Source organism: Gossypium raimondii, chromosome 1 (assembly GCF_025698545.1).
Source record: "Gossypium raimondii isolate GPD5lz chromosome 1, ASM2569854v1, whole genome shotgun sequence".
Taxonomy (NCBI): Eukaryota; Viridiplantae; Streptophyta; class Magnoliopsida; order Malvales; family Malvaceae; genus Gossypium; species Gossypium raimondii.
Genome location: NC_068565.1, coordinates 41,624,190 through 41,644,591, shown reverse-complemented (window position 1 = coordinate 41,644,591; position 20,402 = coordinate 41,624,190). Strand labels below are relative to the sequence as shown.

General features: G+C 34.2%; 1 protein-coding gene across 1 annotated transcript; it reads left to right on the top strand.

The window, feature by feature from the left end:
- The first annotated feature begins 8,451 nt into the window (after window positions 1–8,451).
- LOC105785863 (uncharacterized) lies at window positions 8,452–12,595 on the top strand. The gene is made up of 6 exons (XM_052633925.1): window positions 8,452–8,725; window positions 8,845–8,951; window positions 9,757–9,791; window positions 11,045–11,202; window positions 11,289–11,569; window positions 11,759–12,595. The coding sequence occupies exons 1-4, from the start codon at window positions 8,723–8,725 to the stop codon at window positions 11,110–11,112; spliced, it is 213 nt and encodes a 70-aa protein (XP_052489885.1). The 5' UTR covers window positions 8,452–8,722; the 3' UTR covers window positions 11,113–11,202; window positions 11,289–11,569; window positions 11,759–12,595.
- Window positions 12,596–20,402: the final 7,807 nt, after the last annotated feature.

Here is a 20,402-nt window from a genome sequence, read left to right as displayed (position 1 = left end):
TATAGATCAAGAGAGACGGGAAGATTATCTCAAACGAGGAAAAGAAAAGATAGTGGAGTGAATTGCAAAATTACGATATTTTGCACCGAGGTAAGTAAACATGTGACTTAATGTATTATTTTGATATTATTTGATATGTGTTGAGATTTATTTGAATATAAAATAAATGTTTGGCAAGATTCCAAAATGTTGTTAAATTGGGAAAGGTGGTAAGGGTTGCAAAACACGGTTTTGGTTGAACACTTAAATAGGCCGAGAATATTACATATAAAGGGTTCTTTGTGTGATGATTCCCGATTCATTGGTGCTTGCTAAGTCTGATTCCACCGCATCCGAAATGTGAAGGGGTTGCTAAGTCTGATTCCCCAAGGGGTTCTTGTGTGTTGATTCCCGATTCATTGGTGGTTGCTAAGTCTTGATTCCACCGTGATCCGAAATGTGAAGGGGTTGCTAAGTCTTGATTCCCCAAGGGGTTGCTATGTCTTGATTCCCGATTCATTAGTGGTTGCTAAGTCTGATTCCACCGTATTTTAAATGTGAAAGGGGGTTGCTAAGTGCTGATTCCCCCGAGGGGTTGCTAAGTGCTAATTCCCCTATTCATTGGTGGTTGCTAAGTGCTGATTCCACCACATCTGAAATGTGAAGGGGTTGCTAAGTCTTGATTCCCCAAGGGGTTCTTGTGTCTTTGCTTCCCGATTCATTGGTGGTTGCTAAGTGCAGAACCCACCAATAACGGTTAACATTACGAGTGTTCAACGAGTAAATTGGGAAGGTGAATATTCATATATGTGCTGGACAAGTTTATGGGAGGAATATTGGGTTTGATACTTAATCAACCCATGTATAAGATGGGAGGAAAATCAAAAATACAAAAAGAGACAATTTGAATGCAAAACTGTTTTGAATGGCAGCAGTTGGGCAACTATGAAAAATCACCATAAATGGTGGAAAATGAATTAGAGGTTAAATAATATATGAAATTAAATCTGAATGAGTCTATTTTCATATGAAAGAAATAGAGCAAGCAAAAGAGTTTTATTTTTGGAGATATTTGAATTTTACTGAGACAGGGTTGGATTGATTTCGAAATCCCCTATTCCAACTTTGGAAAATCACCAAAAATTATAAAAAAATAATTATGGCTTGAAATATATATTCCTGGATTCCTTTTTGAGTCTATTTTTCATAGTTACAAACTAGAACATTGTTTGAAACTTTTACAGAGAGTTATGTGAATTTTTGTAAGGGGAGGTCAGGACTGTCGGGCAGTGAAACAGGGGAAGATTTAAAGAATAAACTGTACTAATTGGCTAGACAAAAAATTCTGAAAATTTTATGATAGAAAGATATATGGGTCTAGTTTCATGGAAATTTTAGGGAATTCAATTTGGAGCCCTGTAGCTCCGAATAAAAATAAATTAGTGGTCATGATGCAGAAAACCAGCTTGCTGGAAATTACACAAACAATGAAATTTATTTATGAATAAATTTATACTATGGTGTAGTCATGTGAGAAATTTATTTATTTGTCATATGTTTACTTACTAAGCTATATGCTTACTCGCTTTTATTTTTCCCTTGATTATAGTGATTTCCATCAACTCGAAATTGGGACGGAGTCAGACAATCATCTACATTATCATCCACGTTTGGGTATTTTGCTACTAGTATTCCGGAAATTATGGCATGTATAGATGACTTATGTAATGGGGCATCACCATGTAAATATATGTTATGGTTTGATTTAAAATGTAGTGTTTATTAATGGTTAAATTGTGTATGTTTATACAACTGAACTTGGTTGGAATATTGAATTGTGTTTGAAAACTTGCAGGAGGTTTAAGCAAAAATAAGCAGAAATTTTTTTAAAAATTTAGTAATACCTCATACTCTGTTCCGATCAGGAATGCGGGTAAGGGGTGTTACAGGGGCCCCCGTGGATGGTTGCACGAATGTGATAGCACACGAAGTCATCATCTTTCATTGCCTTATCTTCCTCCTCTTCTACTTCCTCCTCGACTGCAATGCCCTTAGATAAATTACTCGATCTATCGGGCCACTACATGTTCTATGCACCCTAGCTTGACACGAAAGCATCCATGAATGGTTTCATTACCTCCAATAGTCTCGTGTTATAGCGCACATCTCTATCGAGCCTACATTTCCACCGTGTAGGCTTATCATTGGTTTTCTTCATGGCACTATTCTTTTTAATGACCAAAAGTACTTCCATCGTATTCTTTTTCCTTAAGTTCCAATCCTGGATCTGCTTCCTGTGGAGCTCCTAAAACTGCCTAAGCACAGTGTCTCTGATGATACTCTAAGTGGGATGGTGGAATTGCTCGGTTGGATCCATTTTCACCCCCGCTTGATGACATAGGTCCATGATAAGGTGGGGAAATAGATACCAACCTTTATACTTGAGATGCACTTCTTGATTTCTTTGTTTATCTAAAGCCCCAGAGACACTCATTTTTTCTACAATATACAATATAATAGAGCAGCTCAAAATACATTAACAGTGTCAGTGTTAAAAGGGGGCTAATACGTGTGATAAATTGCATCCATGGTTTTGCAATTGAAAACATAATAGCATGTTTAAAAGATAATGGGTGATTAAGATACCTCTCCCACTTCCACTGTCACCACCCCTTAGTCAAATATGCTAAAATGGCGTCCATGTCAACATTGTTAAATTTGTCGAGGTCCATGTCAGATAACTCATCCCTTTCATAGTGAAGGACACCATAGTAGTTACTAATTGCATGCGGGGAGATGTTAACAACCTTGAGCCAAACATACACCTTATTTTTGTTAGAAAATTTTAAGTTGGAGTAAAACTTTAAAACAACTTGTATAATGGATGGTGTTGTTGAAACAAAGGCAAAATTCATCCAACGATGAAAATGAATGAGATTTCAAACTTCCTCGCAATGTAAGGTAGAAGGGTCGAAGCCTTATTCAATGATAAATGGGCATCCTTGAATGGATAAGAAAAAGGCTTTGGCCTCTTTCGATTTGAACTTAACCAAACTATACTCCAGTGCCGGAGGTGGCTTAGGTTGGGATCTCGATCATTTTTTTGTTCTAAGAGGTATGGGTACTATCTTTTAAACTAGATTAACTATAACAAATATACTATCCAACTAACCCACAACAAATGAACATTAAAACTAAAATAAAATAGCAAGATAATAGAGATAGCAAAAATAGAAAATGTAAATAAAAGAGAGAAAAAGGAAACTTAAACCATGTTGTTTGTAATGGAGTTGTGGTGTGAAATGATGAAGCTCTGTGTTTCCCAAGTAACAAGAGAATGGCACCTGCAAAGAAAGAAAGAAAGGAAGGCAAAGACAATAAAAAAAATGGATTGAAATCAAAGCGAAAATGAATGAAGATTTGTAGAGGATTTGAGAGAAATAAGAGAGAGGTAGAATGTTTTAGGGTTTTAGGGATTTAAAATTTGAGGGATTTGGAAAAAAAATTAAGGGTTTAGGGTGTTCAAAGGCTTTAAAAGCCTCCAAAACACGCAGATCACGATGCCATATCCAGGTATCGCCTGACTCGACTCGAATATCGTGATACCTGAGAGTGGATATTGCGATATCCCCTATTTTTGGACCATTTAAATTCTGAATCTGTCTGAGGTATCGCAATACTAATGGCTAGGTATCGTGATACCATTGTGCAAAACTAAAATTTGACTTTTTAAATTCTAGAGGTATCACGATACCAAAGGGTCAATATCATGATACCCAAAAAAATTTTGGCCGCAAATATAACTATCCACAAAATCGTGATATCCCCCATTGGGTATTGCAATTTCACTGAACAAACTTCAACATACTTATAAAATTGTCAAAATTTCTCTCAACTCTAAAAAATTTGACCTACTAAGTTCAAAATTAAACCAACATAAATTAAAATACTAATCTAAATACAGAAAACATGTGGAGTCCATGCTCAATAATTCAAATATTTACAAATGGATTGTTCAATTGCCACATGCGACAAGTTAAAAATTTCTTTTGGGGTGATATGTAACACCCCTATAGTGATGCTTGCACAAGGACCTAGGCACCAACACACGTCTTGTTTTCTTTAGACCTACGAGTTGATTCACTGGTTGCCTCGCCAGGTGCCGTTTCCTCACTTAAATGCCTTGCATCCTTGGTTTCGAGCCTGCAAACCGACATTACTTCATATATTTCATGTTTTTAGTCCCATGATCGGACATTTCCTTCACCTTAGGTTCGGGTTCCATACATCTAAAGGTTTGTACCTCCCCATATACTTCCATAGTCATATCTTATTTGCCCACATATATGGTGGCCTTGGAGGTAGCTAGGAATGGTCTCCTTAACAGAATGGGTATCTCTAAATCCTCCTCAAAGTCAAGAACGATGAAGTCAACGCTAAGATGAACTGTTGAACCTTCACTAAAACATCCTCCAAAACTCTCTTTGGGTGAACTAGGGACCTATCAGCTAGTTGATGTTGATAAATGTGCCCATATTGTAGTAAAAATGTAATTGTTTTCTATGTATTTGAACGATGAATAAATAAAGTTAATTTCAAATTTCACTATTATGTCTTTTGTGTTTCTGTCTTTCATGTTTTGCATGCATAGGGAAATTGTAACAAGCAAATATTAGTTCATTGATTGTCTAAGTTCAAACTGATGATAAGTGGAACTGTAAGAACGTTTACATTGTGAGAAAGACAACTTACTTTAGTAGATAATCTAAACGAGTCTGTAATCCCGTAAAAGAATCAAAGTAAGCATATGGTTCAAATACTTGGAAGGATTATTATGTCGCCTACAATTCCAATTAAAAAGATGGCTAGTCTTGGCTATCAGAGCAATTGACTCCATGGGTGGAGACATAGATGTATTCATTAGAAGAATGATATATTAGACTGGACCCAAGTTGAATTAATTATGAATTCGTTTGTGAATTAATTCACTTGTGACGTTCATGGTATGATTTACCTAAACCTAGAGTTAGACACTGACCATGCATATGTAACTCACGGGCTTTGATATAAGTGGAGGCTTATGCTCTAAAGATAATCGATCCCATAGTTGATATGTTGGGTACATGACTTGTGTATGACATGGCTTTACTAGAAACAATGAAATTCATAGCTCGATTAAAGAGTTAACGATATCTTCTCATTGACATTATATGGATTGATAAATATGGAACATGGTCATGAGTTACTTGTTCTCGAACAAGCAATTTATCACAGTCATTTGTTAATAATGGCCATAGTAATCATTAAGAAGACACGATGGTGACAACGAGATAAAATAGGATTGTATTGAGTAAACATATTTAACTCAAAGGAAATAAGGATGTCATATGAGATTAACGCACACATGATGAGGCCATTGGACAAAGCAGTTGGATCCATTACTTTTGTAACTAGTATGCAATAAGGAGTTTTCAATCATGGTACTTCTTGTGGATTACTCCATGATTAAGTAAATTACGAATTATCAAAATGGTACTTCTGGAATGCATGTCCAGTAAGCAACATAAAGGATTAGTGAACTGCATGTCTTTAATGATTAGTGGGTAACATAAAAAATTGGGGTTTACCTTGTTAAATCATTCAGAAAGATTATTCACCAACATGTCAGATTGGCTCTTAATTGAGCAGTGGGACCTTAACCAGTGAGTAGGGTTATTTTCCTTCAACCAATCATAAATTGATATTCTTCAGTTAAGCCATAACATCCTCAAAATCCCTTGGAGTAGTTACTCTGGCAAGTTTCCAAAGCAAATCTTTCAATTATTTTGTTTGAAAACCAGTTTTCTTAAAATTGGCATGTAAGTATCTAACACAGTGTCTTGTTTTTGCATTAAGAAACAACATATATATATATATTGTTTCTAAAAGTCCCTGCAAATAGAACAAAAATAGTTTAATTCTCTGACATGCCATAAACCCTAAATAGAAACAACATAAAACAAAGTAGACAAATAAAGTTTTACCTTTTGCTTGTTAGACATGAAAGATATCTGGTATGAGCTCACAATTTCAAAGTCTAATGCGACCAACTCCAAGAACCAAAGCCATGATGCTTGATTTTCACTTTCGATAGCAATATATGCAATAGGTTAGATGCCATTATTTGTATCTATCCCAACAGCTGTCAGTGGGTAGCCACCAAAGTAGCCCTTCAAGAAACATCTATCTAAACCTATTATCCTCTTACAACCAACCCTATAACCATCTTTGCATGCCTACAGACAAACATACATCATTTGAAATAACTTGTTATCCAAATAACAAATTGTTATTGTTCCTTCATTTTGGGTCCTAAGATCCAACAAATACTCATAAATCTTTTCATATTGAGACTTATGATCTCCTTCAATTAATTTCAATGCCCTAAGTTTAGTCCTCCTACATTTGGTTAGAGAGACAGGCAAAGGAAATCTCTTTTGACATCTTGTTGCAATGATGTCAAAGAATAATCAAGATCAACAAAGAACTTTTCTTTATAATGTTGACCTATCTAAGTTAATGTTACATTCTTATTTTTATAGACTTTAGAGCAAGTATGGTTAGGGTTTGAACTCCTGATTTGCCAAGTCTAGTCAGTAGGGTCATTAGGGTTTAGTCTAGAGGCCCATATGTACCAAGAACATTTTGAACTGCAGACTGCCTTTAACCTATTTAGATTATTTTTTGGGAACTTAATAAAATAACTATTCAGCCTACCATACTGCTTAACAACTTCTTTTAGGCTATCTTTGGACTTAAATAACATTCCAACCTGAAGTTTAGGATTACTCATGTCATTATCTGGGTTGAACTCAGGCCAATATTGGCCATCTGATTCAGATTCATCTGCACTATTTAACCTCCCAAAATCGTCACTATCACATAGTTCCCCTACTTTTTATATCATCCACGTTTAAACCATTTAGATTAACCCTAATCCTATTAGACACATCCCTATTAGACACATCAAAATCAAACATTTTTTCTTCACTCTCATTAAAATTATCATCAATTAAACCTGCCAAACAAATTTAACATCAATAAAGGCTGACAACAACCAAACAATTTAATACAACATAGGCAATGAACAAAAATTTAATACAACATGACAGACAATAACCAATACAAAAATAATTTAATACAAACACATCCATTTCTGTCATGCACATGGCAGACAATAACCAAACACTTTAACCCTAAACCTAGGTAATGGGGTTTAATCCAATTGATATTTGAAACTAGGAACAAATTTGTCTCTTTATAACTAAACAATAACCAAACTTGATACTGTTAGTCATAAAAATAGGAACAAATTTGTCTCTTTAATAAGGTAATTAGTATGCAAAATGCAGACATATTTGAATACACAGTATTTCAATAAACATATTTAAAATACTCATAAATCATATTTTAATAGTTAAATCAGTTTGATATAAACAATAAACATGACATACATAGTATCATGCACATGGCAGACCAAGCACAATATCTACCATTCACTTTAATAACCAGACCCTAAACCCCATATGAATAACAAATGAAATCAAAATCTGTCATGCATGTTAATAACAAATGAAACCAAAATCTGGCATAAACCCCATGTGAATGCAACATTTTTCAAATTTTAAATCGAGACAACCTTAAACTGAAATAAACCTAAATCTAAAAAATCAAAAACCAAATACAAAAACTTACTCGTTACAGTGGATGTAACAACATTAGCAACTTCTCTTCTATTGACCATTGTCGCTGAAAACCAAAAGCACTAATAGGTTTCCCTTTTTGTTTTCTTTTTACCCCAAACGAAATATACCAATCAATTTCTAACCTTAAACCCTATTAATCAATTTTTAACCCTAAATCAACCTTGTTAATCGATTTCTAACCCAAAGCCTATTAATTTTTTCCCAATCAATTTTCTTTTCCTTCTCCCCTTAATCACAATCAATTTATGTTTTTTTACCCAAAACCAACCCACCTATTCAGATTTTTTCCTTAAACCCGTTTCAAACCTTAACCCTTCCACTGCTTCACCAACGTGGCAAGTTAACTGGCCACATCAGCAGTCTCGTTAAGACAATAATGGAAAATGTTAATAAGTGATTGATTTGTTACTTTTTGATAACGTTAGTGACTGTTTTGTTATTTTTCAAAAGTTAAGTGACTAAATTGAAACCTGAGTGACTATTTTGTCAATTACCTCAAAGTTGAGTGACTATTGGTGTAATTTCCCCTTTGTTTTTACCTTATTTTTATTTTTTACTCACTTTCTTATATATATATTTTCTTTTTTTCATCCATATATAAGACTAATTTTAATATAAAATTTTAGAAATACAGTCGATGACTCGAATCAATTGGAATTTACTCACTTTCTTATATATATATACTTTTTTTTCATCCATATATAAGACTAATTTTAATATAAAATTTTAGAAATACAGTCGATGACTCGAATCAATTGGAAACCAAATTCATAAATCCTCGTGGGCTCGGACGGCTGCGCCAAATTTTACTCCCAAAAAAGGGAAAATATTCTTTGCCTTCTCGGGTGGCTAGATTGAAAACTCCGGATCCTCACTCGTACCTCTTTCTGTTTCCTCTAAAAGCTTTGATTTTTGATCCCGACGGGAGCCGGTTTTATTTTCCTTCTATACACTATCTGAAGTGGGATAATCCATCAAACGATTAAGGATTCAAAAGCATGGTAGAAGACCTAACCTTCCAATCTTTGAAATTTGGGATATCACTTCCTTCTTTTGATTTTTCCCCTCGAATTGGTGACACTTATAACCTTCTTTTTTGTTTTTTTATGTGCGATGTTAGTCGGCACTCTTCAATTTCCATTCATTTTTAATGGTAGTGCTATTGGGAATCTGCACTTGCACTTTCTTGAAGATGCAATTTCCAGCAATCCTTGAACAGAGAACTGGGTATGCCGTTTCGCTCTCTTTCTAATTTCCTTCTATTTGCTTCATTCATTTACTGCTAAATTGTTCTCATTAGTTGTTTTGTATTTCATTTAACCTTACATTTATTTTTCTATGAAAATTGAACTCTGTTTATTGACAATCGAATTCTGGATTGCCTTTGTAATTTGGAATGGCTACCTTTGAACTGATTTTTTTTTGAGATGGAGGATGATGGGGCGGTTGCTGTAACCAAGTGTCTGTGGAACTAGATTTCCCTTGTGTGCACCAACCTTTGAACGTAAAAAATTAAAATAGAAAATAAAGGAAAACAGATGACTAGGCTAGCTAGTATTCAGATATTTTCCTTCCCGGTCTTTGAGCATTCAAATTTATTTCTTTTGCTAGTATTGTTTCACCATTAATCCTTTTTTTAAAATCTTTAGTTTTGTCTTGGTTTTGGCCCAAGTTAGTAAATAAATCTGAATGTTTTGGGTGGCTGCAAATATAGCCACAGTGATATTGTTATCAGTTTTGCTATTGTCTCAAATCTTAACCGTTAACAGGAACTATTTTAATGTTTCTGTAATCTTCTGCTTCTCGTTGAATAACTTGGAACTTTTCTTTTTCCTTTCCCTGAAGAGGTTAGAGAATTCAAATTGCATGACCCCAGTTAGGCCTTCTTTGTCTTTTATCTTTGGTAGCAAAATTGGTTTTTTTGTTTCTATTTTGAGTGTTTATAGGTGGTACTTCAGCCTCACTGTTCATTCATAGAAAGTGTAGAGAATGGAATTAATGTGTTCTGATCTCTGATATGCTTATTTTACAGCTTTCGAGGTTTCTTTTGGAAGGCAGCGAGAATAGGTGGGTCTTCTTTTCTGCTGGGTTTTCTTCTTTCTGGTACCATTGAAATAGTCATGCCCATGTTTTCCCCCTTATGAATCTTCTTTTGACATATAATTCATCCCTTTCACTTTTTTGGGGGGTTAAGGTGGTTTGTGATGCTCGAATTGGCAATAAGTGGTGGACTGGAAACTGGTGTGATTCTCTTTGGAAGGAAGCGAAGCCAAAGATTAAAAGAATATGAACTGAAGTTTATAAGCTATAGAGCCTCCAATTTATTTGACAATAAGTATCATAGTTAATGCCACAAACAAGGCGGGGTGATAATTATTATGATACCAAAAAGAAGCTGGAATGAGAATAAAAATGAAAGACAAAAATATTTGGATCTGTCTTGTTTAGACAAAGGAACCATACCATCCTTGTGTTTTGTGTGGTAAATTGATGGGGCTGGGATTGAACTGGACCAATGGTGTTGAAGTGCAATGATAATATTGTTGGATTAGATTTAAAATTTCATAAAGATGTGAGTTGAAATCGGATAGTGATGTTATTTTGACTGCAAGGGAAAGGGAAGACAAAAATGAGCATGTCAAACAACAGTCCAGTGGGGTTTAGGTCTGGTTATTTTCACATAATAATAAGGATGTTGATCCTCCATCCTTTTAGTAGACATTGGCGGTTTTAATGCTGCTTTAGCTAGAAGCAATTGAATCTCTTTTCCCATGTTAGTTGTATAACCAACTGGCATGTTTTGACTCTGAGGTTACAGCTTCTTGTGATGCAAATGAACAATGATTATTATAGTAACTGATATCTTGGAAATCCTTAATGGGATATAATGTAAATTTGAGCCTGTGGCCTTTTTGTTTTATTTGTATATAGCGTTTAGCCCTGCCATTGTATTTCTTGAACTATATGTGCTTATGGGCTTGCTAATGTAAATATTTATGTGGGACAAAGGTTTCAAATGTAACAATGATATAATTCCTTTCCTGACTAGGTGCTTTATTAAGTTGCTTCATTAGTGTGACTTATACTAGTATATGTCCAAGATTCCCTTTTCTTTCAAAAGCTTGTTCCTTGGAGAAAAATTAGGATTGTATTCTGGATTCAATTAGTGACTCAATGCACAAAAATGATGTGGATTTATAGTGAGCCATTTAGTATGTACGTAACCAGGGGAGGGGGGGAGATCAAATTGGCTTGTTGTCACCCTTTAATTAGCAATGTATTACAACCTGTGGGTCTAACATGAACATTTCTTGAATCAGGTGAACGCTTAAGTCCTTGGGTGGCTGTAGGGTGCTTCACAATGGGGGTGTCAATAATATTTTTCTGAGCACAAGCGCCTTCTGCACGTTCAATAGTGGGATTCATTTCTTCCATGTGGAAAAAAGCATCTCCTGTCTAAAATTGACATGTTTAAAGGGTTTGTATGATGAAAAGAGTTTCAATAACACTTCCAAGAACTATATACAAACTTTACTTGAAATGTATCCTGGCATTAATTTTCAGTTTATCTTGTGTGCTGCCATTACTAGTGGACCTAAAGGCTATGGTGGATGGACAACTACGATTGCCAAGTTTGATTCCTTTCATTTAGATTATTAAATCTCTAGCCTTCTTCTTCTTCTTTCAAACTGTTCTATTAAAAACTCATTCTTTTGATCAATCTAATTTACCTTTTGTTTTTTCTTTTTCTTTTTGTACAAAGGAGGCCTTAACATAAGGATAGAGAAAGGAGTTGCAGATGCTGAAATTCAAACTTCAGATTTACTAGATGTCGCCTCTTAAAGGTAGTTTGCATGAACCAACTGGATTAAGTTTTGGATTCATTTTCCTATCTTTTCTATAAAATCAGATTTTGCATTTTGTGGGGGGGGGGGTGATAGGAAAAGGTTATGAGACTATAGAATGTCTAGTTTTGGTTTTGCTCTAATGAAATCTGAAATTGCACTAAACATTTATGTTCTTTTTAATCATAGCTGGCACCATACATATGCCTGCCACTTGCCCTATGCAAATCATGCAATTTTGAAGATATGAGATGGGGTTAAAGAAATAGATCAAACTGAAATCAGGGCAGTAGGTGACTAAAGTGGATAGAAATACAAGCCATTATATAAGCAGTGAGCCTATGCTTGAATCTCCTCAAAGTCACGACCTTTTCACCACTCCAGTGACATGCAGATAGGATAATCTTCTTCGTAGGCTTCTTTGCTGTTTTGTTTTCTTTGGTGACAGCCACTGTTTCTTGATTGTCTTCATCTTCACCCCAGTGGAGAGGATAGCTCCGCAAAAACGCTCTTCTATTATTGTAGTCTTCGTAGCGAAAGCTCCAAGTTCTCATCTCATCTTCTCCATCCATGCCTAAGAATATGCTTAATATCAGTGCCCGAGTCTTAAAATTATCAGATTAAGTTTGGGTTCTATGTATATATATTTTGGAATTGGGTAGCTGATAGGATGATAAAGACATAAAAGTAAGACAGAGATAAGCTGAAAATGATGGCAAAAACTTGGTAGCATTTGTTTTTTCCTAGGTTCCTTAAGAATATATCTTCTTACATTTTTAATATGCTGTTGATGTTCTACAATTTTTACCGTGGTGGGGTTTTATTCCTTTATCTTTGTGAATTAGATGTTCGTTATTGGTGATATTTTTGATGCAAGAGATGTTGCTAACACTATAGTCCACGTCGATTTCTTTATTTGTTTATGTATCATAAACACTTTCTTATTTATTTTCTGTTTAATTTTATCCTTCTTATCAAGCAAAACTAGAGAAGCTTATCATATGAACATATTTGTTATCTGTGAAATTGTTGTATTGTCATGTCTTATTTACTTTAGTTTCTTTTACATCTGTATTCCTTGTATGTTTGGATATAGATATAAAGATATGATCTTTTGCATATATGAAAAAACTTAAGAATTTTGAGTATAAGGTATGTTTAAAGAAACTAGGGATCAATAGCTAGAATAAATCCGCCATGGATATATTGTGGAAGTGTTTCATTTTCAAATTGGAACAATTTTAGACGATTCGCTCATAGAATTTCTTGTCATGAAAAGTTTTTACGGTATTTATGTGTGTGTAGATATAAGTCTGCTATTCATTTTGCTTTACTCGTTTGTATGTTCAATGCTTATGGAGGCGTCGTGTGTCATCAAGTTTGATTCAAGTTCAATCTTGGAGCTTCACTCCACATGAAATTCGCTTACTCAATAAAAATGAGTTTGCTTCTCACACTTATCTTCAAACTCTACTACTAATGCTTGAAATTAAGTTCAAATTATAATTTAAAAAAATTGTTAAAATAATGAAAAATAATAAAAATTCAATAAAGGTTTTGAACTACTTGACTCGGGTATTGAAATATCTCGATAAGTAATTTGTGGGTACATTAAAAAAAGGAAAAAAAAAAAAAAAACTGGTGGTCTTTGGCTTTTGCAATTGCAATGTAACACTTCATCGGAAAATTCCAACCGTATAACAAATGGTTACTTTGTTGCTTCACTTTTACTTTAGTAACTACCACCCGTTAGCTAAGTTTTGGTGTCACGTGCCATGATTTATGTTGCGGTGACTATCACTATAAACATTCAAATGTGTTGAGAAAGCTTTAAATCAAACATTCGAGTTGGCATTCACAACAGTTTCTATAAATTTTTAGGGTCATAGCCTATTATGCAAGACGTTATTGAAGCATGTAATTAATCTTTAACACACGATTAACTATAGTAAAAAACACTAAATTGTCGAGTTTGAGATATCAAAAGAATCAAATTCAAATAATAATGGCAATTGACTATGATGATGATGAGCGTTGTGGGTGTAGAAAGTGATCAGTCATCGTTGGTTTCATCATTAATTTAATATTTGAAGAAAGCCAACAAAATGATGCTTAAAGTTTAATTGTCGCTTGTCACTCATAAAATTTTTAAAGAAAAATTTGAAGTCCCAAATGTTGTTTGATTCTTCTATTACATTACTTTCTTCATCAGCGATGATGGATCCTTAATTTTGTTGAGAGCCATGAGATGCTAGGTTAGGAAGTATAGTGGGTTTGAGAACTTTTGGCTACTTCAGAGCCTTGAGCTACTTATTAATCAACATGATGTTCATGTAGTTTTTCTATGTGAGACAAAGCTACCTAACGTAGGTACTTGGTACTCAACGATGTTGTGGATTTTAGTATGTATTGTGTTTGAGTGTTAATGATAAATGGGGTGGTTTGGCTATGTGGTGGAAGGATATAGTTTATTTGTCATTGCTTCATTGTTCTCCTAATCATATTGATATGGAGGTTTTAGGTGAGGTGGATTGCCCAGTTTGGAGGTTTACTAGAGTGTAAGAAACCACGAGTTAGTGGTTGTGGATATACTTGGACTTTGCTTTGCAAGCTTCAATCTCGTAGGTTTTCACCTTGGATTTGTATTGGCAATGCCAAGGAGATCTTATGGTCTTTTGAGAAACTACATGGGAATTACAATGTGCACGACATATGGACCAATTTCGCGCTACATTGGATTCCTATGGGTTATAAGATATTGGTTATTAGACAATGGTATATTAGGGGAGCATAACCATCATCTTGATACACTTTTTCGAGAGCATTTGGATCAAGCTATAGCGTACGAGGATTGATGGCTTTTCTTCCCATATGCATCAGTTGTGTCATCTTGTTTTCGATGTTTCATATCACTACCCTTTACTATTGGATATTGGATATAGAATTTACACTAAGAAGTTGCAACTAGGGCATTCGTTGGAAATTGAAGTTTAAGGCTTCTTGGGTTAAGCAAAATAATAAGCGCATGTATATTCAATGGATTTGGGATACTTCAACAGATTGCATCCAAAACAAATGACGATAGGTCAACTCAACATTACGTTCTTGGTATTCTACTATAGTAGGTAAGCGACACACACATATTAAGGAGTTACAAGATTACATCACTACATTCTTTAAATTTGTTCTTACTATTGACAAGTTAACTTATTTGTCTAATATATGATGTGAATTGCAAAAGTTATTCATGAGTGAGAAAGCTTTTAGGCCCATAATGCTAAGGCTACTAAGTTAAGGTTTGGTGATAAAAGTACTGCTTTATTTTATTCATAGGACTTCTAACATTGGAAAATTAATACGATATTTGATTTGGAGGATAACTTGGGTGGTTTGGTCACTGATGCATTTGGTATGAAGACTATAGATCTAACTTATTTCTAGTCTTTTTTTAGTTTAATGACTTTGGTGCTATCTTGGGTTGTGTGGAACTTAAAGTTTTAGTTTCCATGAATGCCTGTCTTATGAGAGTTTTTAATTTGGTGTTATCTAAGGCGTTGTGTCCTAATATCATGCCTCCTCTATTCTATTGAAAGTACTAGTTTATTGTGGGAGACTTTGTAATCCAAATTTGTTTGATATTTTTGAATGGGACAATTGATCTGATGTAATTTGATACATCAAATTAGGCTCTCTAGAATATTTGATGAGTTTGTTCTCAAGCAATTTATGACTATTTTCTATGCTTTTCATTGATTTTTAGTTTTTAGTACTAATGGTCATTTTTCTTTGATTGGCAAAATGGTGCTATTGGGAGCCTAATGGTGTACTTGAGTTTGTGAAGGGGACAACGACGACCAAACCTTGAGGAAAACTACACCTAACGTCGGTGTCGCGAAACTAATGCTAGGATGTCACGACATTGAGTCTTCATCACCTTAGGGGAGCAAAACTTCAATGAGAAACCAACTTGGAGTAGTGTGCCAAGGATGTTGCGACATCGGGGGTGTTGTGTCGCGACGCCAAGCCCAAAATCGTGACTCCCAGGCTTCAAAGTCATGATACCACTATTGATGGTTGAAGTGAAGGAGCTAGGACCATTGCTGAGGGTGTCACAACACCAGTTAGTCAATGTCGCAACATCGAGAACCCCTAAAGCCAAGATCGTGCCACTGTTAAAGATGTCACGACACCCTTCAAGGGTAGTTTTATTTCCAACACAAACACAAGTCAAAACATACACTCCAAGGGCGGTTTTGTCAAATTTTAGGATTGAATTTTAGATGTATTGAAGACACATTTGGTTGTTAAACTAAATGAGCCAACTTTACCATCTTTTTAGCTTAGTTTTTATTCTCTTCTTCATTTTTAGGTTTTAGTTCTTTACCTTTCTCATATTAGTAATTGTAGCTGGTAGTTTTCTTAGTTTTTATTGTAACTTTTACTTCTTAGCACTTAGATGCAAAAGCCTTACTTTGTATTTTAATTTCCCTTTAAATTCTTTAATAGATTTTAGTTTTGTTAACTTTCAAAGGCATACTAATTCCAAATTTAGTTGTGCTTTCTTCTTCATTGTTGTTGTTGTCATCCTCTACAAAAACTCTATCAAGAATCCCTAAGATTTTCTTAACCTTACTTTTTTATGCTTTCTTTAATGAATAATTTGAGCATATATTTAACTGATGTTTGTGTATTGATGATGGCTAGTAACTAAATGTCATGGTTGGTTGATGGGGATGTTGTATGATTAGTTTTTGGGTTAGGGATTAAATCATAAAAATTAAACTAAATCGAATAGACTTCAGAACCTAGAGTTGATGCCTTTACGTGAACAATTAGATAGGTGAGATTCAGAGAAGAGCTTACTAAGAACCAATTTGATTGTTCTAATTTAGTTTAGTGAGATCGAGAGATAAGTTGAACTAAATCGTCTAATTGGGTAAAATGGTGACTGAAAAGTAAAATTGAACCAATTAGGAGTTTGAAACCTTTAGATCCCTAATCCAAGAATTGACTAGCAATATGGAAGTCAACCGACCACTTTAGCCCTTGGAATTGATATTTGTGCACTTTTAACTATTTTGCAATATAGTCCTTTTAGGTGTTAGATAGTGTAATTAATCTTTGATGAATACACAATTTCTTTCATGCATCGAATTAGAACGAATGAATAATAATGAATTCAAACATTATGTCTCTACGACTATCTATAAGACTTATATCTCATATGGCATCATCAAACATTCTTACCTAGGTACTTCTAATCTATTATGTAATTTAACTAAGTAACCTAATCAATTTTCTTTAAAAATAATCAAATTCTCTCATATCAATAAAAATTTCATGCTTGACAAAAATCATTACATGCTTTACTATTTTTAACCACTATTCATAGTATTACTATAATCCAAGCACCATGCAACAATTTTTTGGTAAATAAATAAATAATTAAAACAAAGTAATCACACAAATAAAAACACATAAATTAATCCTATATACTTCCTCTCACACTTTAGAACATATATTATCCTTAAAGTAAAATAATGAAAGTGCAAATAAGAAAACTTCCTTGAGTAGGATGAATCCTTGTTGTTATGATAATATCAGGATTTGTAAGCTCCAAGTTGATGAAAAAGTACTTAAAACAATAAAACGACAAGAAATATGATATAAAATAAAAGAAATAAAAATGAAAAGAAAAAGAAGAAGTGTCGATAATGGAGGACAGAACGTCTAAAAATATTCAGATGAACTTGGCTCTTCAATGTTGCAAGGTGGCGTTTTGTCTTGGATGTTGCGACTGTAACACCCCCTAGCCATATCCGTTGCCGGAATAGAGCTACGGGGCATTACCAAAAGTTTACATATCACAACGAACAAATATTCAACATATTCAAACTAGAGGTGATCATGGGTTAGGCGGCCAGGCCTGGCCCGACGACCCACCCGAAATATGGGAGGGTTCGGGTAAAATATAGGCCCAAAATATGAGTTTGGGAAAAAAACGAGTCTCGTTTTCAGGCAAAAATTTTTTGGGCCTGCCCGGCCTGAATATATAATAAATATATTTTTTTATTTTAAAATACATTTCCCATTTCCTCATTTCCCATTAGACATTTAGTATTTATATAATAAATATATATAATAAATATATTTTTTATTATTTATTTTAAAGTATTTTTAAAATACTTTTTTTTTTATTTTTTTATTTTTAAAATACATTTTCGAATATAATAAATTGGTTGCAAAAAGGACGATGAGGACGATGAGGATATTTACTTTTTAGGATATTTCCTTTATAATTGTTGAAAATTTAATTTAGCTTACAATTTATATTTTGTTATAAAATTAAATATGTTGATTAGTTAATGTATGGATATTCTGGTTGGTTGATTATATTTTGCAGGTTTTTTTATACAATTTTGGTGTTTACTTTAAAAAATAAAACGGGCCGGGCCAGGCCGGGCTCGGGCTTAGGAATTTTTTCCCGAGCTGGGTTTGGACAAAATTTCAGGCCCATATTTCGGACCAAGCCGGGCCTGGGCCTAGGACGCGGGCTAAAAATTTTTTTGGGCCGGGCCGACATGATCACTTCTAATTCAAACATAACATAAATCATAGTAAAATTATCCAAACTCAAACATAGAGTCCTTTATACGAGCCCTCGAGGCCCAAAAATCACCTTAGAAACGAATCGGGACTAAATCGAAAACATATAAAATTTTCAGGAAAAAGTTTAAAAATTTCATACTGTAGGGGTCACACGGTCGTATGGCTAGGTCATGTGACTCACATGGCTGAGACACACACCCGTGTCTCAAGCCGTGTGGGTATTTGAAAAAGGGACACATGGCCGTGTCCCAGCCTGTGCCCTTACCCGTGTAACTCTTTGACTTGGGTCACACGACCAAGCCACACGCCCGTGTGCCAAGCCGTGTAGCTACCTGACTTGCAACACTTTGTAAGCTATAGGGGACACACGGCCGTGTCGCATGGTCGTGTCTTTGGTCGTGTGGACAATAAATAGGTCATTTCCAAGCCATTTTTCTCACCCAAAGCCTAGTTACTTACACCAACCAAAAACACCTATTTTCATGCATTCAAGATACACCTAAAACATGCATAAACATGCTAGAACATCATAATACTTAGCCATACAACCAATATGCCTTAAAGGAACCTCAAACACAACAATCAAATTTGACTAAACATTTGCTAAATTTAGACATAAATCAATCAACCAACTGAAAAACTTATAAACTGCATTTAACATAATGTTCACATATCATTTTCGTACTCATAACCACGAATATGACCATTCACACAACTCAATCAATACCTTAGCAACTTAGCCATATGCCAACCACAACCAAAGCTACCAAAACTATCCATTTAACAACTCAATGCACTATCTCATTCCATACCAAACCAACATTTCATAGCATACATTTATATTCATCATTTCAACTACAATCATTTAAGTACTTAGATACCAAACTAACAACCATTAAAGTACCATACATACATGTCAACATAACAACTATTTCAGCACTTAAAATAACATATTTACAAGCCAAACATAATGGCTAATTTCATCAAATAAAGACACCTATACATGCTATTATAAACATGACTCAAAATCATGAAAATCTATCGATATAACCGATGGATAGTGTGATGGATCTTCGAGTAGTTTCCAATCTGATTGAGCTTCTGATAATCTATAAAGTAAGAGAAATACAACCATATAAGCAATGAATGCTTAGTAAGCTCGTATAAACTTAAACATAATATTACATTTTAAATATGAACTTTATAAGTCATAAATAAACCTATACCAATGCTTCAAGATTTATCAAACTATAAAACTATCATCTCACAAATGAATATGTTCATTAACATCCCGAATACTTTCCATTTATAACATAATAAGGTCTTATAAGCTGAATTACATCATCATCAACCTTTTCGTAAAACGGCGAATCATTTCATTTACTTACTTATCATTCCATTTACTTAGTATAAGCTTAATTACGTTATCAATTCGCGAATTAGTGTATCTATTCACAACATAAGTAAATTCCTTCCTTACAAGTAAGTTCTTTAACTTAACAATTCTTTTTATTTCATCATATTTGTCACATCTATGAACTTATCATTTCAATATCTATTCTCACCCGTTTCATTTGCAAAACTCACTAGACATAAGCATAAACATCAACCATAACCACAAGCTAGTGAATTTTAACATAACTCTTTCACATTTAACTAATAATCATTCTATAATTCATCATTTGTCTCAAACTTTCCTATAAACATGTCATTCGAATCAATTACCTTCACTAAAAAGATTAAATCTAAATGAATAAATTAATCATACCATTATTCGCTTACGAAGCACTTATAGGCTTAGTATTGAAAATGATTCATTGTATGCTTCCTGTACTATAATAATTCAACCTAAATTCATTTATATATGTATATAAACATATATCTTTAACCGAATAATCATCAATATAACGATACTCACATATGATCAAGTAATTCATTTAACATTTAACATTTAACATTTAACATTTACTAATATCTTGACTATACATTAGCCTTTAACATTAAAATAATTTTATAAATTCCATTCACAGTTAGCCCGACGAACTAGTAACTTGACTTGGATACTCAAGTAACTACACCACACCAAAGGCATCATAGATGCATAACAGGGGCACCAAAGTGCAGATAGGGGCACAAATATGCAAACAGAGGCACCGTAGTGGAAATAGAGACACCGAAGCGTATATAGGGGCATCGAAGTGCAAACAGGGGCACCAAAGTGCAA

Excerpts from the sequence above, each read along its gene's own strand:
- LOC105785863 (XM_052633925.1), top strand. Across the intron at positions 8,952-9,756 it reads ATCCTTGAACAGAGAACTGG|CTTTCGAGGTTTCTTTTGGA; the intron begins GTATGCCGTTTC and ends CTTATTTTACAG. Across the intron at positions 9,792-11,044 it reads TTGGAAGGCAGCGAGAATAG|GTGAACGCTTAAGTCCTTGG; the intron begins GTGGGTCTTCTT and ends TTCTTGAATCAG.